We start from the raw sequence: 21,954 nt of genomic DNA, 5'->3' as shown, positions 1-21,954 counted from the left end.
CTATACTTCGATTGGGTCCGATTACCCTTTATAATTCTCTTCATCCTGTCTTGTATAATGTCGTAGTCACGTTGCCCGTCGAACTGAAGTAGTTCTTTGAAAGGACTGGATGAATACCCATTAACAAGGTCTCTATCGATTGTATCGAGCACGGCCATGATACGTTCCAAAACTGTCTGACGGAGCTGAGAGTCTGAACATAATTTCTAGGTAGTCAATTAGTATATCAGGATTGTAGATTATAGGAGAAACTGGTTATACCTCTAGAGACTTTCCCTGAATAGTGGTAGTGATATCGTTTATATCACGTATAAGAGATTTAAAATGTATCGCCCCATTTACCAAAATATCAAGCCATTCCTGACGTACTTGCATAACTATAGGGTCATCATCTGATCCAAAAATTACCCTCGAGCGTAAAAATTGAACAATACACCAAAAGTGAGGCACCTTCTTTATAGTTAACTCCTCGACTACAGCATCTCGGCCCCAAGCTACAGGCAGAATCTCATCCAAGCCCCGTAATTGTGGGGGCCATCTGTTGGGGCCAACTTTGTCAGAGTCGTAGAGAATAATTACATCCACCACGCTGTAATCATTCTCTGCTCCCACAGCGAAGTCACCAAATACCCCTGCCCATCTTACTCGCGGGGTTTCTTGTGATAAAACCGGAGCAGCTGCGGCCTTGAGTATAGACAAATCTGTTGCTATAGGGCGAGGCGTTGTAGTCGTCTCTGATGGTATCCTATAACACCTCCTCAGCTGCTGGGCCCCAAGATAAGAAGGCCGCCAGTACGTCCGACGGATCAGGGCAGACGAGCACCGTATGGCTATATTAGATATTCTGTTCATAGGGTATATTTACTCCTATATCTAGTAAATCTTTGAGAAGTTATATTAGATAGGTATATTATAAGAATTATGATACTGGATGTAAGACGGTTTTGAAAAATGTAGAACATTTGGTCGATAAGTTATGTGTGTAACTTTTGAAAAAGGTGACGTCACAGCAGCCCGTTTTCATTAACTAATTAACTAGTTAGTTAACGAACTAAGTTAACTAATTAACTAGTTAACAAACTCAACTTAAGGTCGAGTTGACCCACGCCCAGCAACGCTGGGCAGCGATGTCGAAGCCCAGGAGACAACTCATTCTCATAGGAAATATATCCAGCTAGCGGCCGATTATATAGTTACAGAGTAAGGAAGGGGACATACGGAAGAGATGCCAGAGGACACTAGGGATTCGCCGCAGACAGTGGCCAGCGGGGGTACCTCGACCTTTGACAGCGGGCGACGAGGTACTCCCGACCTGCGGCTCCTGCACTACAACGACGTCTACCATGTCGAGTGAGATATACAGTTGGCGCTTCCTTTGCTGAGAAAAAATATCCATTTGATCCTATACTGACAACTTGCCCAGAGCTTCCTCGTCAGATCCCTGTGGTGGTGCCCCGCGGTTTCAGACCCTCGTGAACCATTATCGATCCGATCCCAGCTTCTCTGGACAGCCCTCAATCCTCACCTTCTTTTCTGGAGACGCTTTCAACCCGAGTCTTGAGAGCACTATCACGAAGGGCCAGCACATGGTCCCGTTTCTTAACCATGTGGGGACAGATGTTGCGTGTGTTGGTGTACGTTCCCTCTACAATATATATTATAACTAGTTACGTTCTTCCATGACAGTTGGATCGCGATTGCTAAACGGTCCGTGGATATCGATAGAACCATGATCTAGACTTTGGAATTGCACAGTTCAGGCACCTGAGATCTCAATGCAAGTTTCCATGGCTGCTCGCAAACGTGCTTGACCCGGCCCTGGGCGAGGGTGAGCCCCTGGCAAACTGCCAGAAGACTTGCATGCTCGTCTCTTCAAACGGAATAAAAGTTGGAGTCATAGGCTTGGGCGAAAGGGAATGGTACGCTGGATCTCCCTGTATTTTGCCAGAGGCAACCTGCTGATGGGGGGTAACCAATAGGCTTGCTACTATCAACTACCTCCCTCCGAATCTCATATACAAGTCTGCGTCAGAAACAGCGAAAGAGCTGGTCCCCACCCTCCGTGAACAAGGCGCAGACATAGTCATCGCCGTCACTCATCAGAGAGAGCCAAACGATAACAAACTCGCGGAAAAAATCCCTCCTGGCTTGGTGGATATCATTCTAGGCGGCCATGATCATTATTACAGTCACAGTTTTATCAACTCTACGCACGTTTTGCGTTCCGGAACAGACTTCAAGCAGCTTAGCTACATAGAAGCCTGGAGGAAACAGTCTGGTTCCGGCTGGGATTTTAACATCACCCGGCGAGATATCACACGCGATCTTCCGAAACACCTAGGGACTGTTAAGCTTGTAGACAAGCTCACATCAGCCCTCAAGGGGAAGCTTCATAAGCCTATCGGATACACAGTTACCCCTCTTGATGGTCGGTTCATTACGGTCCGCACCCAAGAATCGAACCTAGGAAATTTCGTATGTGACGTGATGCGATGTTACCATAATACGGACTGTGCAATCATGGCTGCTGGGACAATTCGAGGGGACCAAATATACCCTCCTGGGATTCTCAGAGTGAAAGACATCCTCAATTGTTTTCCTTTCGAAGACCCTGTGGTAGTTCTCCGCATTACGGGCAAGGCCCTTTGGCTGGCACTGGAGAATGGCGTTAGCGAGCTGCCTGCTCTTGAAGGGCGGTTCCCCCAGGTATCAAATATCAAGTTTGCCTTTTCCATGTCCAAACCACCTGGCTCCCGTATCCTATGGGTAAAACTAAACAATGAGGATCTCCGAGATGACGGACTTTACACCGTATCAACGAGAGGCTACATGGCCAGGGGGAAGGATGGATTCGCCTCACTACTCACCAGGAGTGAGGGCGGCGAAGCGGAGGAGGTTGTGTCCGAAGAAGATGGTCTCCTTCTCAGCACCATGCTCCGGCAGTACTTCCTAAGTAATAAGATCATAGGGAAATGGAATCGTCTCAGTCCTAGTCTGGACCGGCACTGGATGTATGTCCACAAGAAGCTCAAATCAGAGGAGCTGACTCCTCCAGCCAGCAGCAGCACATCTACTCCAACTAATATTCTCCCTGAAACGAGCTTCCGTTATATATCCAAGCCGGGAGCTACCCAAGGGGCCAGCCCAGTAATGACGGCTGCGCCGGTCCATCAGCAGCCTGGTGCTGCCACTCTGGGCCGAATAGGGGCTGACACACCCCTGGACTCCGAGTCTGACTCCCACTCAGAATCCCTCTTCCGACCCCGTAATTATGTCACATCCCATGCCCTGTCTCCAGATGATGCCGATCACAGAGAACTAGTTGCCCGAAGAGTTCTCCGAAAATGGCGGAAAAAGCTGGGAGTTGATCCAAACCGGGTTAAGACCGTTGAGCAAGGTGGCAAGGACCATTTACCGCCATGGACCCGGGCCATAGCTCCTGTGGTAGATGGTAGGATCATCCGTATGAATTGATATCCTAGTAAGTATAATTATCCTGCATGATTTAAGCACTTTTTGGACCATTTATGCAGTGTTATCCTCTTGGATTTCGGTTTGGATATTATAGACATGGTAGTGCAGGTCACTAGATAAAGAAGTGAGGATCAAAATATAGGTTACCAAAGCCTATCTGGGGCTATAATGAAAGTACAGAAGTCGATATCATTGGCATTAGCTTTTTACGTTAGTTAAGACAGCAATGATCACCAATCCTGCTAAGGCGGCAAGTTGAAATAACCTAGTGAAGGCTTTCCGCAGCCATAGCAAGAGCTCCTGCCTTGTTCTTGTGTCCGCCAATAAATCCACTGGCATGGACAAAAATAGCACCCTCGGGTATCCTTTCTCGTTGCTTTTCTTCCATCTCCTTAGATATAATACTATCAAGTTCCGAGTCCCGCGCACCCCGCCATGACTCTGGCAGTGGTTTTCTAGACTCGAAACTGTTCTCACTAACAGGAACGCATTGAACGCGCCAGTTGGATTTCTCGGCGGTTGATTCCGGGTATATGACATAGAAGACTTTATTGTCCGCAGTTCCTGCGGTTACGTTGTCGGCCTCTTCTTCCAGACGATACAAATGTTCCTTCCATGGAATTCCAGAATTCTCAAGAAGCATTATCTTTCCCGACGGATGGACATCCATGCGAGACTGGTGAGCCTGTGAAACTGTAGCTCGAGCGGGCAACCACCTGCTACTGGCAGCATGAAGCTTCCTCGAGAAAGCCTCTCCGATGAAGGTACTGGCTCTAGCGAAAAGAGCGTCTTCGTCAAGGTTCTCGCCTGGTCCACAAAGGTTCATATCACCAATCAACGAACCCAGGTTTATTCCACCGTCTCGGAATCGTTTCTCCAGACCGGCATTGGAGATGGCCTTGGGACAATAAACGGAAATTCCGTTGTCGTGAGCATCGAGCGCTTCAATGAAATCTGCGTAAAGCTTCTCGTAAATGGTGCTGACGTCCTGGTGCTCGGTAGAGAGCCCCATATGCTGGGCTATTATTGCTTTACCAAAATGCATATATACTAACCCTGCAGAAGACAATTTGGTTTGGTGCTGAGGGAATGTTGTATCAAAAGTTCGTTGATGGTGGTCATATCGATTTTGCGAGGGGTCGTACACCCCTCCCACATCAACAACAGTATGACAGGTAGCTAATTGACCCGGGTCGCGTGTTCGAATGACGGGAGAGGTCGAGTAGGCTGGTAGCAGGCGGAGGAGATAAACAGCAAGCGCTTCATCGGCATGGAAGTGACCGCTGGCGAGACCAACCGTTGTTAGTTTGCTTTGACAATGGTTAGCCATGGGGACTCACTTGTGTGTGCCGATCAGCGGCGGCGACTTGAGTCGCTTTGCACCAGTTTCTTCCGCCATCTTGACTACTCGACGTACCCAGCTAATATAATGGTAAGGTAATAATAGCTGGCCGTTGGCGGTTCATTCAATCGAGTCCTTGCGATGAAACCTGCTTTGGTTGCGCGATCCTCGAAAAACAGAAAGTTCAAACATGGATGGAACTGATGCCGTCACATGATCCAAGCTTTGAAACACGGGCATTTTCATTGGTCGGTATTCTATGGACCCTCACGTGGCCATGAGTAACCATTAGATATAAAGCTTCTTATTAATATAGTTATGCGGAGAGACTGCGATTGGATGCTTCGAATTTGAATACTGGAGTTAGATGAAGCTAAATGTGGACAACAAGCAGGCATACTCCGTACAGAGACCACAGATAGGAGCATGTATGTCCTTACTGCTTTCTACCTGCGCTGTCCGCGTGAATGGGCTGATTTACTCATGCTAACGGCGGTTGCGACGCGCTGACGACTTCTTCTCAAGCTCCCAAACATGTCGCCCTCCAGGTCTGAGATCAATTTACTCGTGTGGTAGTGTTTCTAATAATATGACTGCTCCTCGACAGAAAGTTAACCATTAGTTATACGAGGTTAAGTTTTTTTCTTTTTTTTGGCGGTCGTTGTTGATATTAACTTAGTGGATGACTGATCTAACTACGTCATTGACAACCGGGTATTTTCAGTGATTCAAAGGGACTTCTATCTTATTTCCATCCACCTTCTCTGATTATACATAGGTATCTGTTGTAGGCTGTGAGTCAGTCAATAACAGCATTCATTTATTCACCCGTGGTTTATCGGACATCCGAGCAACATATAGCTAGCAAAACCGTTTATTGCATCTATAGGAAAGTGTCCCACTACGACCGGGCGACGTCTACCATGGGCCCTCCTCTACTAGCAAAGGCCGCGGACGCCAACACAATAGCCGACCGCTCAAGTATATCAACAGCCAGCTTCCTAACCCTATAGGCATTCCAAGTGTATCGTCGACTAACTCTGCGCCTCTTGTAAAACCCGAAAATGCCTCTAACAAGTCTGTTCCTACTGTTCCTGCGGCGCAACATGAAAGCCCGGAAGAACGTGTGGCTCGATTCCTAAAATTCGTGAAGAATAGTACCCCGGAGGAAATCTCAGCAATGGCACGGAAGTGTGGGCCACGAGGTAAGTGTTTTATATACTGCTGTTTTTTACTGTTTTCTTCCTATTAAATGACAACAGTTGTAGGCGGCGAACCAATCCCCTTCGACACGGACGAGGACGCCCCCTATCACACGGACGAGAAGGATAGCGACAAGCCAAAGGCCTATCAGCAGAGACAAAATGAGGGTGGTACTTGAAAATACGCCAGCAATAGATTTACTCCCTCTCTGGAAAGGTGGGACAGGAAGATGCACATCATTTGCAATTCATATCGCCACTCGTATGATCAGTCTCTGGTAACCTAGGATTATGGAAACTTGATGCGTCGTCAAATACTCTTTTCTTCAAGGTAAGTATGGTGTACCCTATTTTCCATTCTATCTCTTCTAATATATATTAGAGTACTAAGACCAAAGACTTCATTCCGTTCAAACCCTTGTCGGGTTACATAGAAGCAATGCACCATTGTATCCTCCAACTTTGTGATGAGAACTCCTTTCTTTGTCTATTTCGGTATGAACACCTACCAGAGATATATACCCGATAATCAACTAAAGGTTGATAGAATGAAACACAACGGCCACAATAAGTCCAACGGAAGACTTATATGGCAGCCCTCTCGACGCCAGTTGTCGTGAAGCCAGTACCTCCATAACGAAATCACCAAGAAAGATCAAATTTACGAATTATCCGTCGACTTTTCTAGCCCTTCTGGAGATGAAGGGGCTTTCTACATCTACTGGAGTCATTTCGAAGAGTTCTGCAAAAAGGGAGACCGGGCTGCTCAGTATAAGGCAATTCAGCCTTTTCCGTTGAAAGTATGGACAGCTAGCCTTAGGCAATTTGGCTACGGCAATTGCGTCGAGGGATGGATATAAACCCGGCTAGCGATGCTTAGGCTCTAGAATATGTATTACGAAGTGACCAAGAAGTTGAATGTAAAGTAGTAAACGTTGTTGGTGAGTGGCTAGTGAATAAGCAAGTATGTCTACTCAGCCACTCCGAGAAAGAAGTATGTAAAGTGAAGCGTAGTGATAACTATGTACAATGGAATTCATCACACTCACAAAAGTCACTTCAAGCGGTAGCAAAGAACGTGGGATATCGCTTAGCAGTTGACGTAAATAGCTATACACATCATAATGTTAGCCACGGGTAATATACTAAAATATGATTGTGAAGAGACTATAAAACATACCATTGGCAAATAGGGCGTAGTTATCGGCGTTCTGGACGGCCTTGGCAGCTGGGAGGGAGATACACTGCTGGTAGCCATAGGCGTAATCCTGGCAGTGTGGGCTCGCAACGGCTGGGTTGTGAGTGAACTCATGGAGGGTCGTGGTGGCCTGATCCTGAGCATGGCACTGCTTTGTGAGTGGGGGTAAGTTATAGTAGATTGGGCAGTTGACAACAAGGTTGCGTGATGGCAGGGTGTAGGCAAGGACACGGGGTTTGCAGCCACCCACGGTATCAGAGCAGTAGTATGTTGTAGAACCGCCGTTAGCAGAGCTAGATTCGCGGGCAACAGAGTTGAGGCGGGCAATTACTCTCTGCTTAGCGTTAGCATCGTTGGTGCGGAAGTACTCCTGGAATTTGGCAGCATTCTGTGAGGCAGCACGAGAGGCAGCCTGGGCAAGACGGGCAGAGTTTCCAAGGGCATTCTGAGTGGCACGGAGAGTGTTCTGGTTGCAAGACCCGCCAACAATCTTGGTGCGCTTCTGCAAAGCTCGGGAGTGAATAGACTGCATCTCAGGGGTGAACTTCATCGCCTGCTCGACAGCGGCAGCTTGGGTCCCATCAATCTCCATATGGAGCTCGTTGGACTCGTACAGAGCAGTAGAAGTGATGGTGGTGCTGTACTCCTCGGCAGTTGGAATGGCACCGCTTGCACTGATAACATATTTTCCACCGGCGCTGAGGTCGTGGGTGGTAGCGATATCGAAGGAGTGCTCAACGCTTGCCTGGGGGGCAAGAGTGGTAAAGAACTCCTCGGTGAGGTCGCTCATGAGATATCGTGGCATCATTCCAGTGAAGGGAACCTCGGCACCTGTCAAATGTTTAGTGAATTTGGAATGAAGATAGAAAAGTCAGGCGACAAACCGTCCTGGAAAACCATGACTTTGCGGGTAGGGTTCTCGTCCATGATGGTGTTGAACTTGAGCATGTTCAACACGGAATCACCCTTGTTTGTGATGGTAGCTTTGACCATTGTGTTTCCAACAGCAGTAAGCTGAACATCGACGAGAGTCTCGTTCATGGGAGCATGGGGATAAGCCACAGCTGGGGCCACCAGGGCACCCAGGGCAGCAAGTGCAGCAACTAATTGCATCGTAGAAAGATAAGAGAGGAATCAAATGGCTATGGTATGAGAGGTCTTTGGGTAGGAAACAGAAATGGACGGAGATGCCTCTTGTTGATGTTGATATCTGCTGATTTTAGTTTTCCCTTATCCAGAGAAAGAGCATTCCGCATGCTTTATATATAGGTATCACCGGTGATATATGGTGCCTCCCTCGGCTGGGGATAATCTCGGCGCAAGATTGATGATTCCGCAAAATCTTTAGCCATGACCAGCTTGACCCCGGTGACAAGGGAAAGGAAAGAAACACCAGCTAGAACAACTTGATTAGCTCGTTTACCTGGAGGCCTTCAGGGGATAGTTTAGGGTTGCATCGGACCGGCTACACTGGGCGTTTGGGTGGGGGCGGAGGACAGGCTCCCAGGACCTAGACAGCATGCCTTACAAAAGGCATGGGAGAAAGTTCAGACAGAAAGTACGAAAGTGTCCATGCCATGACCATGGCCCGCTCTGCCGAGTGCGGAAGAAGCGGGAACGTTGAAACAAGCATATGACAGGGACTACTTGGCGCCTTGGGCTGGCTGAGAAGGCGGAGGAAAGGGGTATTGATGTTCATGATGATAGTCATGATATTCACGGAAACGACCACAGCATCGGCATAGCGATCATCGATCAGCCCGCCAAGCGATCGCTTAACTCGTTAACTAGTTAGTTAGCCGCCAGAGAAAAACAAGCGACCACATCTAACTGTCGGGTCGAGCTAGTTACTTCGCAGAATACCATCATCTCGTTGTCCTTGAGGCCGTCATCCTACAGGACGCCCCGGGGAACCCACCCCTTGCTAGTTAGCGGGCCCCGAGAGTAGGCGAGGCTTGCGGAGATGAAGACTTGGACCCAGTATTCCGGGATTAGAGGAGCCACATTTGGGGCCTTTTATGAGCCAGGAAAGTGTGCGGGGAAGACGTCGCTATGAGCTCTTGTTGAAGAGCATACCCCGGGGAAAAGCCATAGGTAACTATCGTGCGATAGAGACAGCAGCTGTATGGAGGATGAATGGGGTGGGGAGGGAGCGAATGGGCAGCAAGGAAAGGCAGAGAGTGCTAGTGTGGGTATGCAAAACCTGGTCCCTGGCCTCGTTCGGCTCTCGGCCAGGTAAGTCGGTAGTCAGCTGGTTACAGAGTACGAGGTTTGTGTGTCAGCCTGGTTGAGACCGCAGCGGCTTCCCCTAGGCTGAACGGAAGAACACTTTTTTATGCCATCCACGGCTTGAGATTCTCGCGGAGTTGGCGATAAAGTCAATGCCCATGATAACAGTACATAGTACGGAGTACCTCTGATTTCATGATAAACATTAGTTTTGCCATTTGATTTTCAGCTGGAGTAAACACCAGGGCTCGAAAGTAGATCCTTGGAGCTAGATGCACTTTTATGAACGGCTCACATAGAAAGGCGACAGTCAAATGGACTCACATTTTACGGATCTAAAAAAAAAAAAAATCATTCCTCCTTGTAACAAACTGCGACTCTAGTCAATTATTAGTAGCGGTTTTATGATTTAGGTTTAGTTTCAGAACCAGGAGTCTTTGGTTAAGAAATTAAGAGTATATATGGGTACATACACATCAAATCGCTTGGGAGGGTTCCTCCGTGCATACGGAGTATATCCCACAAAAATTTGTCACAAAACAGAGAGCTTGTAGCTATCCTGGAGGGCTTTTGCACGACTGCTTGCAATCGAGCCTAATTCAAGACCGCAGCAATCACATATACAATAATCACCTAGGCATTTGTCACAAGGAGACTGTCCTCTGTATTGGATGACGAACTGGCTGCCGGACAAAGGAGATGCGGCGAGTAACCCGAGGCATATCTATCGAGTGCTGAGAGAGGCTGCCAAAAGCAAATATGGAGGAACATGGCATAGTTTGCTAGCAGCAAGAAGTCACAGCAACAGGAGTGAAATCCGGCGAGATACAAAGGTGAAGTCGAAAAAGTTGACGTTCAAAGAAAGTCGAAGTCGCGAAGAAGATGGAAGATGACATAAGCAACTAACCAGCTGAGTCATCATGGATCCTCACGTGACAGAGAGATCACATGCTTTTTAACGACTCCAAGAAAAACGAACGAAAACGACGAAAGACGAAGACGGCAGACGGAAGAAGGAAGAAGAAGAAGAGCCACGAATAAAGGGTGTATATTTGTTTGCCCCCTCTTGCTCGCCAGAAGCTCCGGCTGTGTCGTGATGGCGACCGTCCGCTGCATGCTATGCGCCGTTCTCCTCGCCGTGTGATGTCCGGGCTTGTCGTCCTGTCAAACGGCGCCCTTGAACAACCAACCCGCTGCGCAGTTAGTTACATCGACCGCCAAACACTGAACCCAATAAAACAGCCATGCAAGCACTTCACGGATACCTACCCGACACTCGCAAAGCCAGTCGTTGAAATTTTATTGGCCTCGACTTCCGCCTAATTTGTCTCTTCGTCTTTCATTTCTACCCTCCAACCGCTGACCATCAGCCTGCTATCCCGGTCTCCAGCTGAACAAGCAAGGTGGCCAGCGAACAATCATGGGGAAGCCGCCAAGCATCATCATTGTCGTCAGGTAAGGCTATAATATTCTTCGACCTCTCTTTGACGAGTGAGCGTGTATAACTAACCTGACGACTCCAGACATGGGGCTCGACTGGATGCGGCTGATAAACAGTGGCATCTTACCTCGCCCACGCCATACGACCCCCCTCTGACATACGGCGGCTGGAAGCAGTCCCAGGCCCTTGGGGTCCGCATTGGATCCCTCCTACACTACCGCGAACTCTATGGGTGTCTTCCTTCCACTTTATCGTCCTCTGATGCTTCGCAGGAGAGCAGCCATCATACTATTCAAAGCCCGCCTAGCGCTGCCCTGCCAGAACAAGAGCGGCGGAAGCATCGAATCATCATCCACTCATCTCCATTTTTACGCTGTGTACAGACGGGAATATCACTCAGTGCGGGAATCAGCCAGTCAAAGCGTGCATCAGCGGACCCCTCACCTCACCAGCGACCTCAACCTGGAACCCCTCCTCCATCGAGCCACCACCGCTGGCGTTCCTCTTCTCCACGGCCGCAACATCAGGGTTCACCCCAGTTAACTGCTATCCAGGAGCCTCAGGAGCTAGCTGGTGAAGCAAACTCCCAAAAGCCAAGGACAAACCTGTCGCATGAGAAGCAATGTTTGCTGCGCCTGGACGCTTGGCTGGGTGAATGGCTTACCCCGGATTATTTCGATCAAATAACCCCGCCGCCAGGATCTGTCATGATGCTGGCTGGTGCAAAGGCAAGCTTACTTCGGGAGGAGGACTCCCTGCCTTCCAGTGCAAGTACCCGGTCGGCACGTGGAAACTTCCCCGGAGGCTGGAACGGATTCGCCTCTGCCAATGCCGCTGAAGGGAAAGCCGAGAATACTCCACCACCTGTGTCCGCGCATGCCTTTGGGGGCAAGATGGACACTCAAAGCTCTTCAACTGATAGAACCGCCAGCATTCAGGGCTTACCGAAGCTCTCGACTGTTTCTTCACAGCCACATGATGACACCGAATATATCTCTCCAACGCCCACTTATGCCATTTCCCCCTCAGATCCCATACCCGCGGGGTATGTAGCACATGCGAGGGATGCTTGTGTTGACGTGGACTATCAATGGGACAGCATGAAGAGCCCTCTTGACTGGGGCAGCGGCGGGGAGTACGGAGAGGAGTGGAGTTCCATGCATCGCAGGTTCCGCGCCGGGCTCGAAAGAATGATGACCTGGTACAAGACTGCAGACTGCAACAAGAGTAAACGGAGGTTGTCCCACCGGGAGGAATGCCAACTTGTATCGAATGATCCGCCCGCCACAGCAGACACGACAGAAGATGATGACAGCGATACAGTTCTCATAATTGTTACACACGGCGCCGGATGCAATGCCATTATTGGTGCCTTGACAAACCGGCCCGCCCTCCTGGATGTTGGAATGGCTTCCTTGACTCTCGCCACTCACAAGGGCTCTACGGCGGATAACGTGGTGGCCGCCCAGCAAATGCAAAGGAAGCCGAGTCCAAGTGAAGTATCTGAAGAATACCAAGTAAAGTTGGTAAACTCAACAGATCACCTTCGCGTCAGCAATAACAACTCGGCGCAGTCACCGTCCCCTAGGGGGTTTCCTAGCTCTATATCATCGTATAGGCACCGGTTTACATCTTTATCGTCTGTTCCAGACTCACCAGATAATGGATTCTCTATTGGACCGTCGCGCAGTTCTAGCTTCAATGGCACCACCAGAGGGCTACACAATCTGTCACGATCGTTTTCTGTTGATAAACACGCTGCTCCAGGTTTGTGGGGTTCTTCCTCCCCTGCCAACGTGCCTGTCGACGATATAATGCCCGACTTCGAAGGATCTGCTGTTCCAAGAGGGGTAGGGGATGCATCTAACTCTACAACCTCTCGCAATAGTAGCACATCGGATGGTGCGCCTCAACGCGCGAGATCGCAGCATGGCCTCTGGAGTTTGAGGAGTCGCGAGCCTGTCTCAAAGAGACGCTGGACAGTCACTGAAAGAGGCGTATGAATATTTAGCTATCAAAAAGCATACCCAAGTTTGGTTTTATGGCTGTGACTGACTCACGGCTGTAATATTTCTTTTTTTTCTAGTCCTAGGTAGCGTTATGTGTCTTCCGGCCCCACCGTTATTTTTACCACTTCAGATATTCCTATCCTGTATTTTGGTTGCTTTTGGAACAGGGTTTCCGAGTAATGTGATAATGAATTGATAGCATATTTACGACCCCATCAGTAGCTAGTTGCTCTCGCTGCAGCCTGCGGCTTGACAAAATAATTTCTACCATCCCTAACTATTTCCCGTTCGCCTGGCCCAATCTTCCATAGCCTGCGCATGTCCTGGGAGGTCCTCACCGCGAATAATACAGCGTGCCCGCCGCTTAGGTATAATCCGTTCATATCTATCACGATAAATATTTATATCCATAGCATAGTTATCATCGACACGACGTGCATATTCTTCAGCCTTGAAGCGAATGCCACCTGGAGGCTGTGGTCCGCCCTGTAGAAAGCTAATATAGGCCTGCACTTGAGTTTCTGAGAGTTGAAAGATCATATACCTGCCCACAGGGTGAATAAAGATATCCTTGCACTAGGGTGGGAAAATGATTAAGAGTTAGTGATTGAAGGATCTTACAAGAGAAATACAGGAGTGTCTTCTTACTTCAAACCCGGTCTCTCCACGATCAAATAGAATAACTCCACCGAACAGACGGTACTCCACCCAGTAACCAACAATGTCGGCAACTCCATTTGGGTATTGGCCCCAGGAGCCGTAAGAGGAATGGTAAAGCTCCGCCGGTAAAGCTTTACGGGGCGGTGGTGGCGGCATATTAGGGACGAGTTCCTCGTGCCATGTGATAGGGTCGGGGGGCTCTGGCCGATAGAAGCCTCCATCGTAGGCTTGGTACAGGTGGACAGCGATGCCATGACAGAGGACAGCAAGAATCTCAATCAGACGCAGGTGGAATTCTCTTGATCCAGGTTTGGCGTTTTGGAATGCTTGTGCAAGCTACTCACGAGCTTTTAGTACTTGTCCTCCGAGGTAGAGCTTTGAGCCCATGAATATAATGGTTATACTACCTTTGCACTGATCTGAGTATTACCAAGGTTTAGATTTCGACGGTAAGATTCGACAGCCTCTAAGGCTGCATTGCTTGGATGAATATTATTCTCGAAGCTTTTGCGAAACTCATTGAAATAGTCTCGATAGACGTCACGCGTGGGACGGCCGTCAACGACTTGGGCAAATGTCTCTGTGGCTAGATCGGTAAAAAGGATTGTCCAGAAAGCCTGTTGCAAAACCTCGAAGTGCTGTGGAGATACATTATCTAGCCCAACTGTTGCCAGGCTATGTGTCGAAGTCAGACGCTCAGCCATGGTCATAAAGTCCAAACGTCGCCAACAAGGAGATGATATTAAGTATGATCATGAAAGGAGAAACAGTGACCAGTGCAGTACTGGCTGTGAGTTTACAGGGCAAGGGGGAAGACTTCTGGTGCTTGGTCGGCTGCGAAGCCCTCTCTTCGGGTGATAGTTAAATGTGGCTGATTAACTAGTTAATCTGTCCTGCTGTTATAGCAGGCCAGGGAGCTCATGAAGAAGAGAGGTGAATAGAAACAGAGATATGACTTCTTTGAGGTACCGGAGAGAAAAACGAAGACTTTCTCAGTGAAGACAATATCAAGGGAATGCAAGCCTAGCTACCTAACGAATGTTGATGCTCGGGGATAAGTATATATATATAAAATTATCTCAGTTGTTCGAAAAAATCCCTTTGGTGGTCGAATGTTTGGCTATAACCACCAAAAACGCCGCCAGAAAATTCACTGATCCGCTGAAGTATGCCATTGAAGCAAACCCCCGGCCGCTAAGGAGTGCTCCATTAATAGGGGGCCCTACGAGTGCCGCTATAGCAGCGATCCCCATGCCCATACCCATATATGTACCTATGTTCCTGGGGTCTTTAGGAATGGAGGTGAAGGCCACCGCCATTCCCATAGTTACTGCACCAGAGCAGAAGCCAAAGAAGCAAGCGAAAACAACCAATGTAGCATTAGTATGGACCTCAGGCCAGCAAACTGTAAGGAGACCACTGCTGATGGTCGCTGCGAAAAACATATTGAAGCGGCCCAGTTTGTCGGCAAGAATACCGGTGACGACTCGACCCACGAACGATGCTGCGTTGAAAATCGCCGCGAGATAAAAGGCCAGTGAGACGCCTGCACCTTGGATATAGGCATAGATAGGTAGATAGAACAACGGTGTGAATACTCCAAGAAACCCAAAGAAGCCTGCAGCGACGAGATATAGATAAGGGGGCTCTTTAAAGGATGACCAGAGAAAGAACTGGTTTTTTCGCGGCGGGAGGCGGGCTTTGACTGCTATGCAAGATGGCAGAAGAAGGGCTAGACACACAAATCCCACGATGCGTATAGTCCATCCAAAGCCCAGCTCTGTCTCATTTAACATCTTACTTAGGACGATGGGCCAGACGATACCTCCTAGGGAAGACCCCGCTATCCCTATTCCCATGGCAGCGGCGCGCCTCTTGTTGAAATATTGTGGTCCTGCGGACATCGCTGGAAATATGGTCATGCCATTGGAAAGACCACCAAGAATGCCCTGAGCGAGCACAAACTGATAATACTCCTTGCAGACGCTGGTCAACATGATGCTCACAACATAGAGAAATGCCGCCGGCCGAATAACCTAACAGCCTAAAATCAGCCCGATAGTTGTTCAGTTGGTGCACTTCAATACTAGGTACCTTGGCTCCATAGAGATCAAATAGAGGCCCTCCGATTACACCTCCCCCAAACACGAAGAATGCCTGTGTGGACCCGATCCATGATATTTCTGATGCAGTCCGGTCCTCCAGCTGATTAACCTGGTACCAGCCCTGAAGAACCCTATCAGATGTAAGTACGGTGGACTTGAGCAACTGAAAAAGCACGATTGAACGGTATACTCACCCGAACGAATTGATAACACCCAAGGTGCAGAACGCTATACCGGCCGTGCCAATGGCAACAGCCCATGCGCGAGCGCCGCCTTCAGGAAATTCATCAAGGGTGTAGTCATCACCATTGCTGGCTTGGTTTGGCTGGTTGGGGATAGCCGCTGTCTCCTGGTCTTTCGCAGGGTTGTTGAGAGAAAGCTCCAGTTTGGAGGACGCCTGTGTGCATTGGACCATCGTGTGATAATTTAGGTTGGCATATTTGACTGACTGGAAGAGCAAGCTCATCTGTCATTTAAAAGGCTCTGATAAGCGTTGCTGGAGAAAGACCCGTGGTCAACTAAGCCATGCCCGGAGATGATGACTCAACCGGAGATCAGGTTGTCCCCTCGGTGATAAGGGACACTAGCTGGACATAAAATTTGACAAGGCGTTGACGGTGGGACCCACGTTGCTATTACCGACTCTTGAGATTTGTCATATCGAGTCGTATAGTTAGATACTTAGAAGTGGTTTTCTCAGTGGACATAAATTGCGTAGTTAATGGTCCACAGCGAAAGCTGCATGAAATTAACTTCCCGTACCGATACCCTTTAGTATTGAACCAGATAAGAGCGAAGTATCAAACCCCATCCCGGTATCCTGAAGCGGAGTTGAAAATGTTAATTTACTTGTACAACAAAAACAGGGATAAAGGCAAACTTTACCATCCCATCGTCAATAAGCCAATCATGCGTCCCAAGTGTTCTATCATTAAGTTGAGTATGTCCAGGGGTATCTATTCCGATGTCTGGTGACATATTAATTCCCCATGCCATAGCTCTGGTTTTCAATGTGTAGTAGCACTGATCCAAGCTCCGGTTCAAAGCAGAGGCAATTGCCTGTTCAACTGGCAGGCTAGCTTGGACGGCATTAATGTGTTCGAATATACATGAAAATAGCACATAGCCTTTGATGTTTGTTTCGCGATGTTTTATTCTCATGTCAAGGAGGTGGACGTATTCTTCGATAATTTCCCGCAGGTTTTGATGCGAAAATAAGCTCGAAACAGGTATGAAGGAGGACCTTTCTTCTTCGAGTTGGTAGGTTAGTGCCTCGCATATTGTGCTGATAGCCATCACGGGCACATCGCGGAATAAACCGGTGCCAGAGATTTTGAGATTTGTGTAGTTGTCATTAGAAGATTCGGTATCATTGGAGGCGGAGAGGGGGGCCAAAAGAGAGACAGCTAGCTCTATGCATACTTTCCGGGAATAGTATAGGGTAGGATCTGCTCTTGCCTTCATGGCAAAAGGGTGGTGTAGCGCGAGTAGGAATCGATATGATAACAGGTCTAGCATCTTAATCTGGAACGAAGCGGGGCGGGGCATGCCAGTGGGGAAGGACTGGAATAGGAGATAATTGTCTCGACAAAACGAGGATAAGCGAGAAGCGAGATGGAGTGTCTTTTCATAAGAGTGTTCCGAGCGGAAGTCGTTTAGATATTGGGCTATCCCTAGCCTTAAAGGAAGCGATTTCACCAACGCAATCTGGACGGAGGTCATAGTATATTCCTCTAAAGGCTTCGCATGCGTGGCATCTATAATTTCATTGGCACCCTCCAGCTGCTCGTCATCAATGTTAGAGGGCAGCTCAGAGTCTATATCTTGCATGTGAATTAGGGGAAGCCCGCCAGAATCCATGCTGGACTGCACGACGATCTCCAGGACGGTCGCCCATAGCCTTCGTCGGATTTCTTGGTCATAGAAAGTAACATTAGGCAAGTGTGACGGGTCGATGTGAAGTCCAATATGCATTGCAGTCCTTAACAAAGAACCTGCCGAGACCCAGACCAGGTCTCCCCCGACACCGTTCGCCTGGCGTGCCAGGAGTAGAAGACAGTGAATCTGTGTCCCTGAGACGTTGATTCGACTTTTCTCAAACGGAGAGTTTAGCCATGATTGCGCCACATATATCCATTGGGATATAGTAGAATAGCTGGTGTCCGATGCACTGCGAGCCGGAGAAAAGATAGAGCCAATGGACATTACAAGAAGTAGCTTGACGATAAAGTCGGGACTTGAGGAGCCGGGGTTATCCCAATGGCTCTCAAAATCGCGTAAGAATGATGGCACGTGTAAGACCCGGAATATCGACTCAAAGGTTCGGAGATATGCCTGCACTAGCGGTTCAGCAACATTTCTAGGAGGAACATGGTCCAGAATGTTTGCAACTGGGTTATGTTTAGCAATTTCTTGGGCCTTAATAGCTCTGGCCAGGGATTTGCATTTATCGTAAACTGCGCGAGCTTCGGAGGTCTCGTCTAGTTCACACTTCTGGAGCATGTCGTACACTTGAGGGAACTAGTGATAATGAGTATTCATTGCTTGAATTTGCGTAGCTGGCAAAACGTTGTTACGCACCTGATAGATACTATTCATCCAATGACTAAGACCAAAGAACCTTGTCTTTGAGAAGATCCCTCGGACTACGGTATTCTCCTTATAGGCTGCAGATGACGAGGCTGCAGCAATATTTACAGCTTTCGGGGCAGAAAGCGAGTCTGTATCTGAGCTTGGAGGTTTACCGATATCAGGGGTAATAACTGGGTCCTTCACATGTAACAAGTGGGCAGGAACTCGGTCAGAAGCGTTGAAACCAGGTACAGAAAGGCCCCTCGTAGGCTCAGCAGCCGCCAGCCTAGTGTCTAGAGTGTTGAGAACAGATATCTGGTATGGTGTCCCCTGGGGGGCTGTGGAATGGCCTCTGCTTGAAGGACCTGCGGCAGGGGGACGGGGCGGCGTAATGTGGCTCGTCGCACGACTATTGCTGAAGCTTTCGGCGAGAGAGTCGTCATCGGTAAGATAATTGCACAACTCCGTCTTGGAGCGACAACATTGCTCGCAGGGCAGATTCCGATCACATCTGCTGGCAATTAATATAACAGCCTTCCTCCTCGTAGTTATTCGTCCAGGTACCCGGTTCGCTTTGGGCTCGACTCACCGAACCTTTTTACGCCTGCACGGCTCACATGCTAACGTCGGCCTACGGCGTCGGCGCGATGGCCGCGCAGTGGAGGCCCTCTCCATACAGCTAGATGTGGTCGTGGTGGTGGAAACTGGAAATGTCCGGCATGGGCCACAGCAGACGAAGAGTGATAAAGGAAGACTGGCCCCAAGGGTACGATAGATATAACTCGTTAGATGTATGAGCCTAAGTTAATACACAGATGAAATCTCTGCTCGATCGATGTTAGAGCTGACTGAGCGACGTGCATTTAACAGGCATAAAGGAGGCAGAAGCTGTGATAAACTAGTTACCTGTTAGTAAATATCCCAAACGAAGTGAGCAGGCCTTACTAGATAGAATTTGGTGATTAATTAACTTGGCACTAATGCCTGCCCCTTTATGAGACTGAATTTTGACCCGATGGTCCATTCAGTCCGTCGGAGTAGTTAGTAGTTAGTTATCCCCTGCACCCGCCCGGGCCGGGAGTTTGATGGCAAAGTAGCACAACGGCACGAGCGGGTCGACCCGTACCTCCCAGGAACAGGCCAAAGAGACCATGTCTTTTGATCCAAACTGCGCGAATCGATGACCGTAATACACGCAATTGTTTCGGGAAGCTCGAGTTCCTCTGCTACATCTCAGCGAACTTCCCTCTGGGGACCCCATTTTGTGCCAATGCTTAGAGGCTGATTAAATAGTTGAATTGCTCGAAGCCTCAAAACCAAACTCCCTTAGAATAACAGTCCACTACTAGAGCCAGTGGAGAACCAAGCAAAATAAAACTGATAAAGTGGCTTCTGAAGTTCATAGTACGTTATTGGTAAATCCGAAGCCAAATTCACCTGCAGTTAAAAGAGGTCGCGGCTAAAGAGAAACTCAGATCCGCGGGTATTACAAGCAAAGTTTCGCCTTATCACGTGGGAACGTTAAACTAACTTAATACTATTAGTCAGCGGCTCTTTGCTCTGCGACGGCGAGCCCCTGAATTCAGCCAAGTAAGCAGTTATCCTCCTGGGAGAGGTTCTTCTCCTTTCCTCCAACGGGTTATTATAACTACCTAGCTTCGGAAGTACTGTATTTAGTTTGCCTGCCTGACCGTGCGTTGATACAAACGATACACCCGCAACTAAACCTCCCAGGAGAGAGAAGGACGCGATACATAAGCCCGATGCCCGTCGGAGATCACGGGCATGGCCCGGGGATAGTAATGAATATCCCCGGTGCAAACAATTGCTCTGCTTCCCCTGGTCTTATTCTCCAATGCTAACAAACTTTCCTGAGACGTTCCTAATTATGGGCGAGTATATAACTTGGATGAAACCTGTACTTGTAAGTATTGCCTTCGTATTCTTTTCTCCATCCGTCATTTCTTACTTGTCGTTTCCTCGCCTTTGCTGTGTGTGCTTGGGCTATAAATCCTCCATACAACTTGACAATCATGCTGTCAGAGTCACTTAAGTTCTATGGCAAGGGCTCGCGGGCGATGCTAAGCATAGGTTTAGCCCGTATGTACCAACATATACAAGCAATTGGACATCGATGGTTATACCAGGCGACCCCATCGCCGAAGAATGTGGTAGTTCTTGGTGGCTCATATGCCGGTATCCACCTTGCCCAGCGACTGACAGAGACATTGCCGACTGGCTATCGGGCGGTCTTGATTGAAAAAAACTCGCATTTTAACCATCTTTATGTATTCCCAAGGTTCGGGGTGGTCCCGGGAATGGAGCAGTCAGCTTTCATTCCATACACCGGAATTGCTAGCCACGCACCTGCTGGTATCTTTCAGCATGTTCAAGACTCCGCAACGAGTGTCACAGGAAATACGATCGAACTGGCGTCGGGCAAGAGCATCAACTATGAGTATCTTGCTATTGCAACGGGATCCCATCAACCCCCACCGGCAAGGATGAAGTCTAAAGACAAGGAGGATGCATGTGCTGAAATGCGTGTGATCCAGAAACAAGTTCAGAATGCGAAAAGAATTGCAGTGATAGGAGGAGGTCCTGTGGGAGTTCAAGTTGCAACTGATATCAAGAGTTTCTTTCCGGCTAAGAATGTTACCCTAATTCACTCACGGCACCAACTCTTGCCAAATTTTGGTCCGCGTTTACATGGGCATATTCTGCAGAGACTTGACCGGTTAAATATTAAGAGCATATTGGGTGAACGACCACAGAGCACCACAGAAGCAGTTGATGGGACTGCCCCAATTAGTCAGGAGTTGTCGCTGCGGTTTAAGAATGGCTCTGAAGAGATATATGATTTGGTGGTAAGGAACTCTGCGAAACCTAGGGATTTATCCACTGCCCTTTTCTGAATTTTATGTATCACACCTTGGACTGTAGACACTTATCGCTAAAACTAGACCTCGTACTCTAGATCTGGTGCTCAGGACAACTCCCAAACTCAAGCATCCTCTCGAAATGCTTTCCCTCCGCCATATGTAAAGAAACCGGCCAGATCCTCGTTCATCCAACTCTGCAGGTCAACAACAGTCCTGGAATTGGAAACAAACACATTTTTGCACTGGGAGATGTCGCCAAAACCGATGGTCCACGGATGGGCCGGGCTTGCCAATCCCAGGCAGAAATAGTCGCGTCAAATATTCTAACACTGATCAAAAGCCAGGACCAACTTGTTACATACCGTCCATCTATCGTTGATAGAGTAATCAAGTTAACACTTGGAAAGGTAAGAGTGATGTATTTCTGGCTCAGTTCTACCTCCACCTCGTGTATCTACTAACCCTTCGGCTACTCGGTAGAACGACTATGTCTGGTATGTGAAAGATGATAATGGCCGCGAACTGATGTTGACAGGCAAAGGTGGTGGTACTGACCTCAGCGTTGGCCAAGCCTGGAGCAAGCTTAGAGTCAGCCCAAGAGATATAACTGGCCATTAAATCACAAACTACCTATTGAAGCTATAGTATATTCTTCATTATTTTTTATAATAACGCAAGTACTCCCTCATTTGGCTTCTACAAAGGTATGTGATAGTGAGCGAAACGTAAATCTGCACTCATATCCATACCGTAGCAATCTGCCAGTGCTTCCAATTAACCATCCGAAAGTACTCCCGCGAGGACACAGCCTTCAACCCTGTTAGTCATTGAAAATGAACTG

At 48.4% G+C, this 21,954-nt stretch overlaps 8 protein-coding genes across 8 annotated transcripts; 3 read left to right on the top strand and 5 right to left on the bottom strand.

The window, feature by feature from the left end:
• Window positions 1-1,225: 1,225 nt before the first annotated feature.
• On the top strand, window positions 1,226-3,474 carry TRV_02541 (uncharacterized protein; the record flags this gene model as incomplete). The annotated part of the gene is made up of 4 exons (XM_003023269.1): window positions 1,226-1,350; window positions 1,424-1,634; window positions 1,726-1,919; window positions 1,980-3,474. 4 exons carry the CDS (start codon window positions 1,226-1,228, stop codon window positions 3,472-3,474), a joined length of 2,025 nt encoding a protein of 674 aa, XP_003023315.1.
• Window positions 3,475-3,739: 265 nt separating this feature from the next.
• On the bottom strand, window positions 3,740-4,804 carry TRV_02540 (uncharacterized protein; the record flags this gene model as incomplete). Its single annotated transcript, XM_003023268.1, has 1 exon — window positions 3,740-4,804. The coding sequence occupies one exon, from the start codon at window positions 4,802-4,804 to the stop codon at window positions 3,740-3,742; it is 1,065 nt and encodes a 354-aa protein (XP_003023314.1).
• A 2,359-nt stretch (window positions 4,805-7,163) lies between these two features.
• TRV_02539 (metalloproteinase, putative) lies at window positions 7,164-8,329 on the bottom strand (the record flags this gene model as incomplete). Its single annotated transcript, XM_003023267.1, has 2 exons — window positions 7,164-8,047; window positions 8,101-8,329. The coding sequence occupies 2 exons, from the start codon at window positions 8,327-8,329 to the stop codon at window positions 7,164-7,166; spliced, it is 1,113 nt and encodes a 370-aa protein (XP_003023313.1).
• A 2,536-nt stretch (window positions 8,330-10,865) lies between these two features.
• On the top strand, window positions 10,866-12,954 carry TRV_02538 (uncharacterized protein; the record flags this gene model as incomplete). Its single annotated transcript, XM_003023266.1, has 3 exons — window positions 10,866-10,900; window positions 10,969-12,736; window positions 12,898-12,954. The coding sequence occupies 3 exons, from the start codon at window positions 10,866-10,868 to the stop codon at window positions 12,952-12,954; spliced, it is 1,860 nt and encodes a 619-aa protein (XP_003023312.1).
• A 214-nt stretch (window positions 12,955-13,168) lies between these two features.
• Window positions 13,169-14,259, bottom strand: TRV_02537 (uncharacterized protein; the record flags this gene model as incomplete). The annotated part of the gene is made up of 3 exons (XM_003023265.1): window positions 13,169-13,381; window positions 13,544-13,891; window positions 13,963-14,259. The coding sequence occupies 3 exons, from the start codon at window positions 14,257-14,259 to the stop codon at window positions 13,169-13,171; spliced, it is 858 nt and encodes a 285-aa protein (XP_003023311.1).
• A 375-nt stretch (window positions 14,260-14,634) lies between these two features.
• TRV_02536 (MFS monocarboxylate transporter, putative) lies at window positions 14,635-16,075 on the bottom strand (the record flags this gene model as incomplete). Its single annotated transcript, XM_003023264.1, has 3 exons — window positions 14,635-15,591; window positions 15,650-15,791; window positions 15,855-16,075. 3 exons carry the CDS (start codon window positions 16,073-16,075, stop codon window positions 14,635-14,637), a joined length of 1,320 nt encoding a protein of 439 aa, XP_003023310.1.
• Window positions 16,076-16,500: 425 nt separating this feature from the next.
• On the bottom strand, window positions 16,501-18,162 carry TRV_02535 (C6 transcription factor, putative; the record flags this gene model as incomplete). The annotated part of the gene is made up of 1 exon (XM_003023263.1): window positions 16,501-18,162. The coding sequence occupies one exon, from the start codon at window positions 18,160-18,162 to the stop codon at window positions 16,501-16,503; it is 1,662 nt and encodes a 553-aa protein (XP_003023309.1).
• A 2,102-nt stretch (window positions 18,163-20,264) lies between these two features.
• On the top strand, window positions 20,265-21,731 carry TRV_02534 (Amid-like NADH oxidoreductase, putative; the record flags this gene model as incomplete). The annotated part of the gene is made up of 3 exons (XM_003023262.1): window positions 20,265-21,098; window positions 21,209-21,520; window positions 21,594-21,731. 3 exons carry the CDS (start codon window positions 20,265-20,267, stop codon window positions 21,729-21,731), a joined length of 1,284 nt encoding a protein of 427 aa, XP_003023308.1.
• Between the last annotated feature and the right edge of the window lie 223 nt (window positions 21,732-21,954).

The sequence above is a fragment of the Trichophyton verrucosum genome (assembly GCF_000151505.1).
Source record: "Trichophyton verrucosum HKI 0517 chromosome Unknown contig00219_1.f1.exp, whole genome shotgun sequence".
In the NCBI taxonomy this organism is placed as follows: domain Eukaryota; kingdom Fungi; phylum Ascomycota; class Eurotiomycetes; order Onygenales; family Arthrodermataceae; genus Trichophyton; species Trichophyton verrucosum.
The sequence above is the reverse complement of the archived record's forward strand: the minus strand, read 5'-3'. Positions and strand labels throughout refer to the sequence as shown.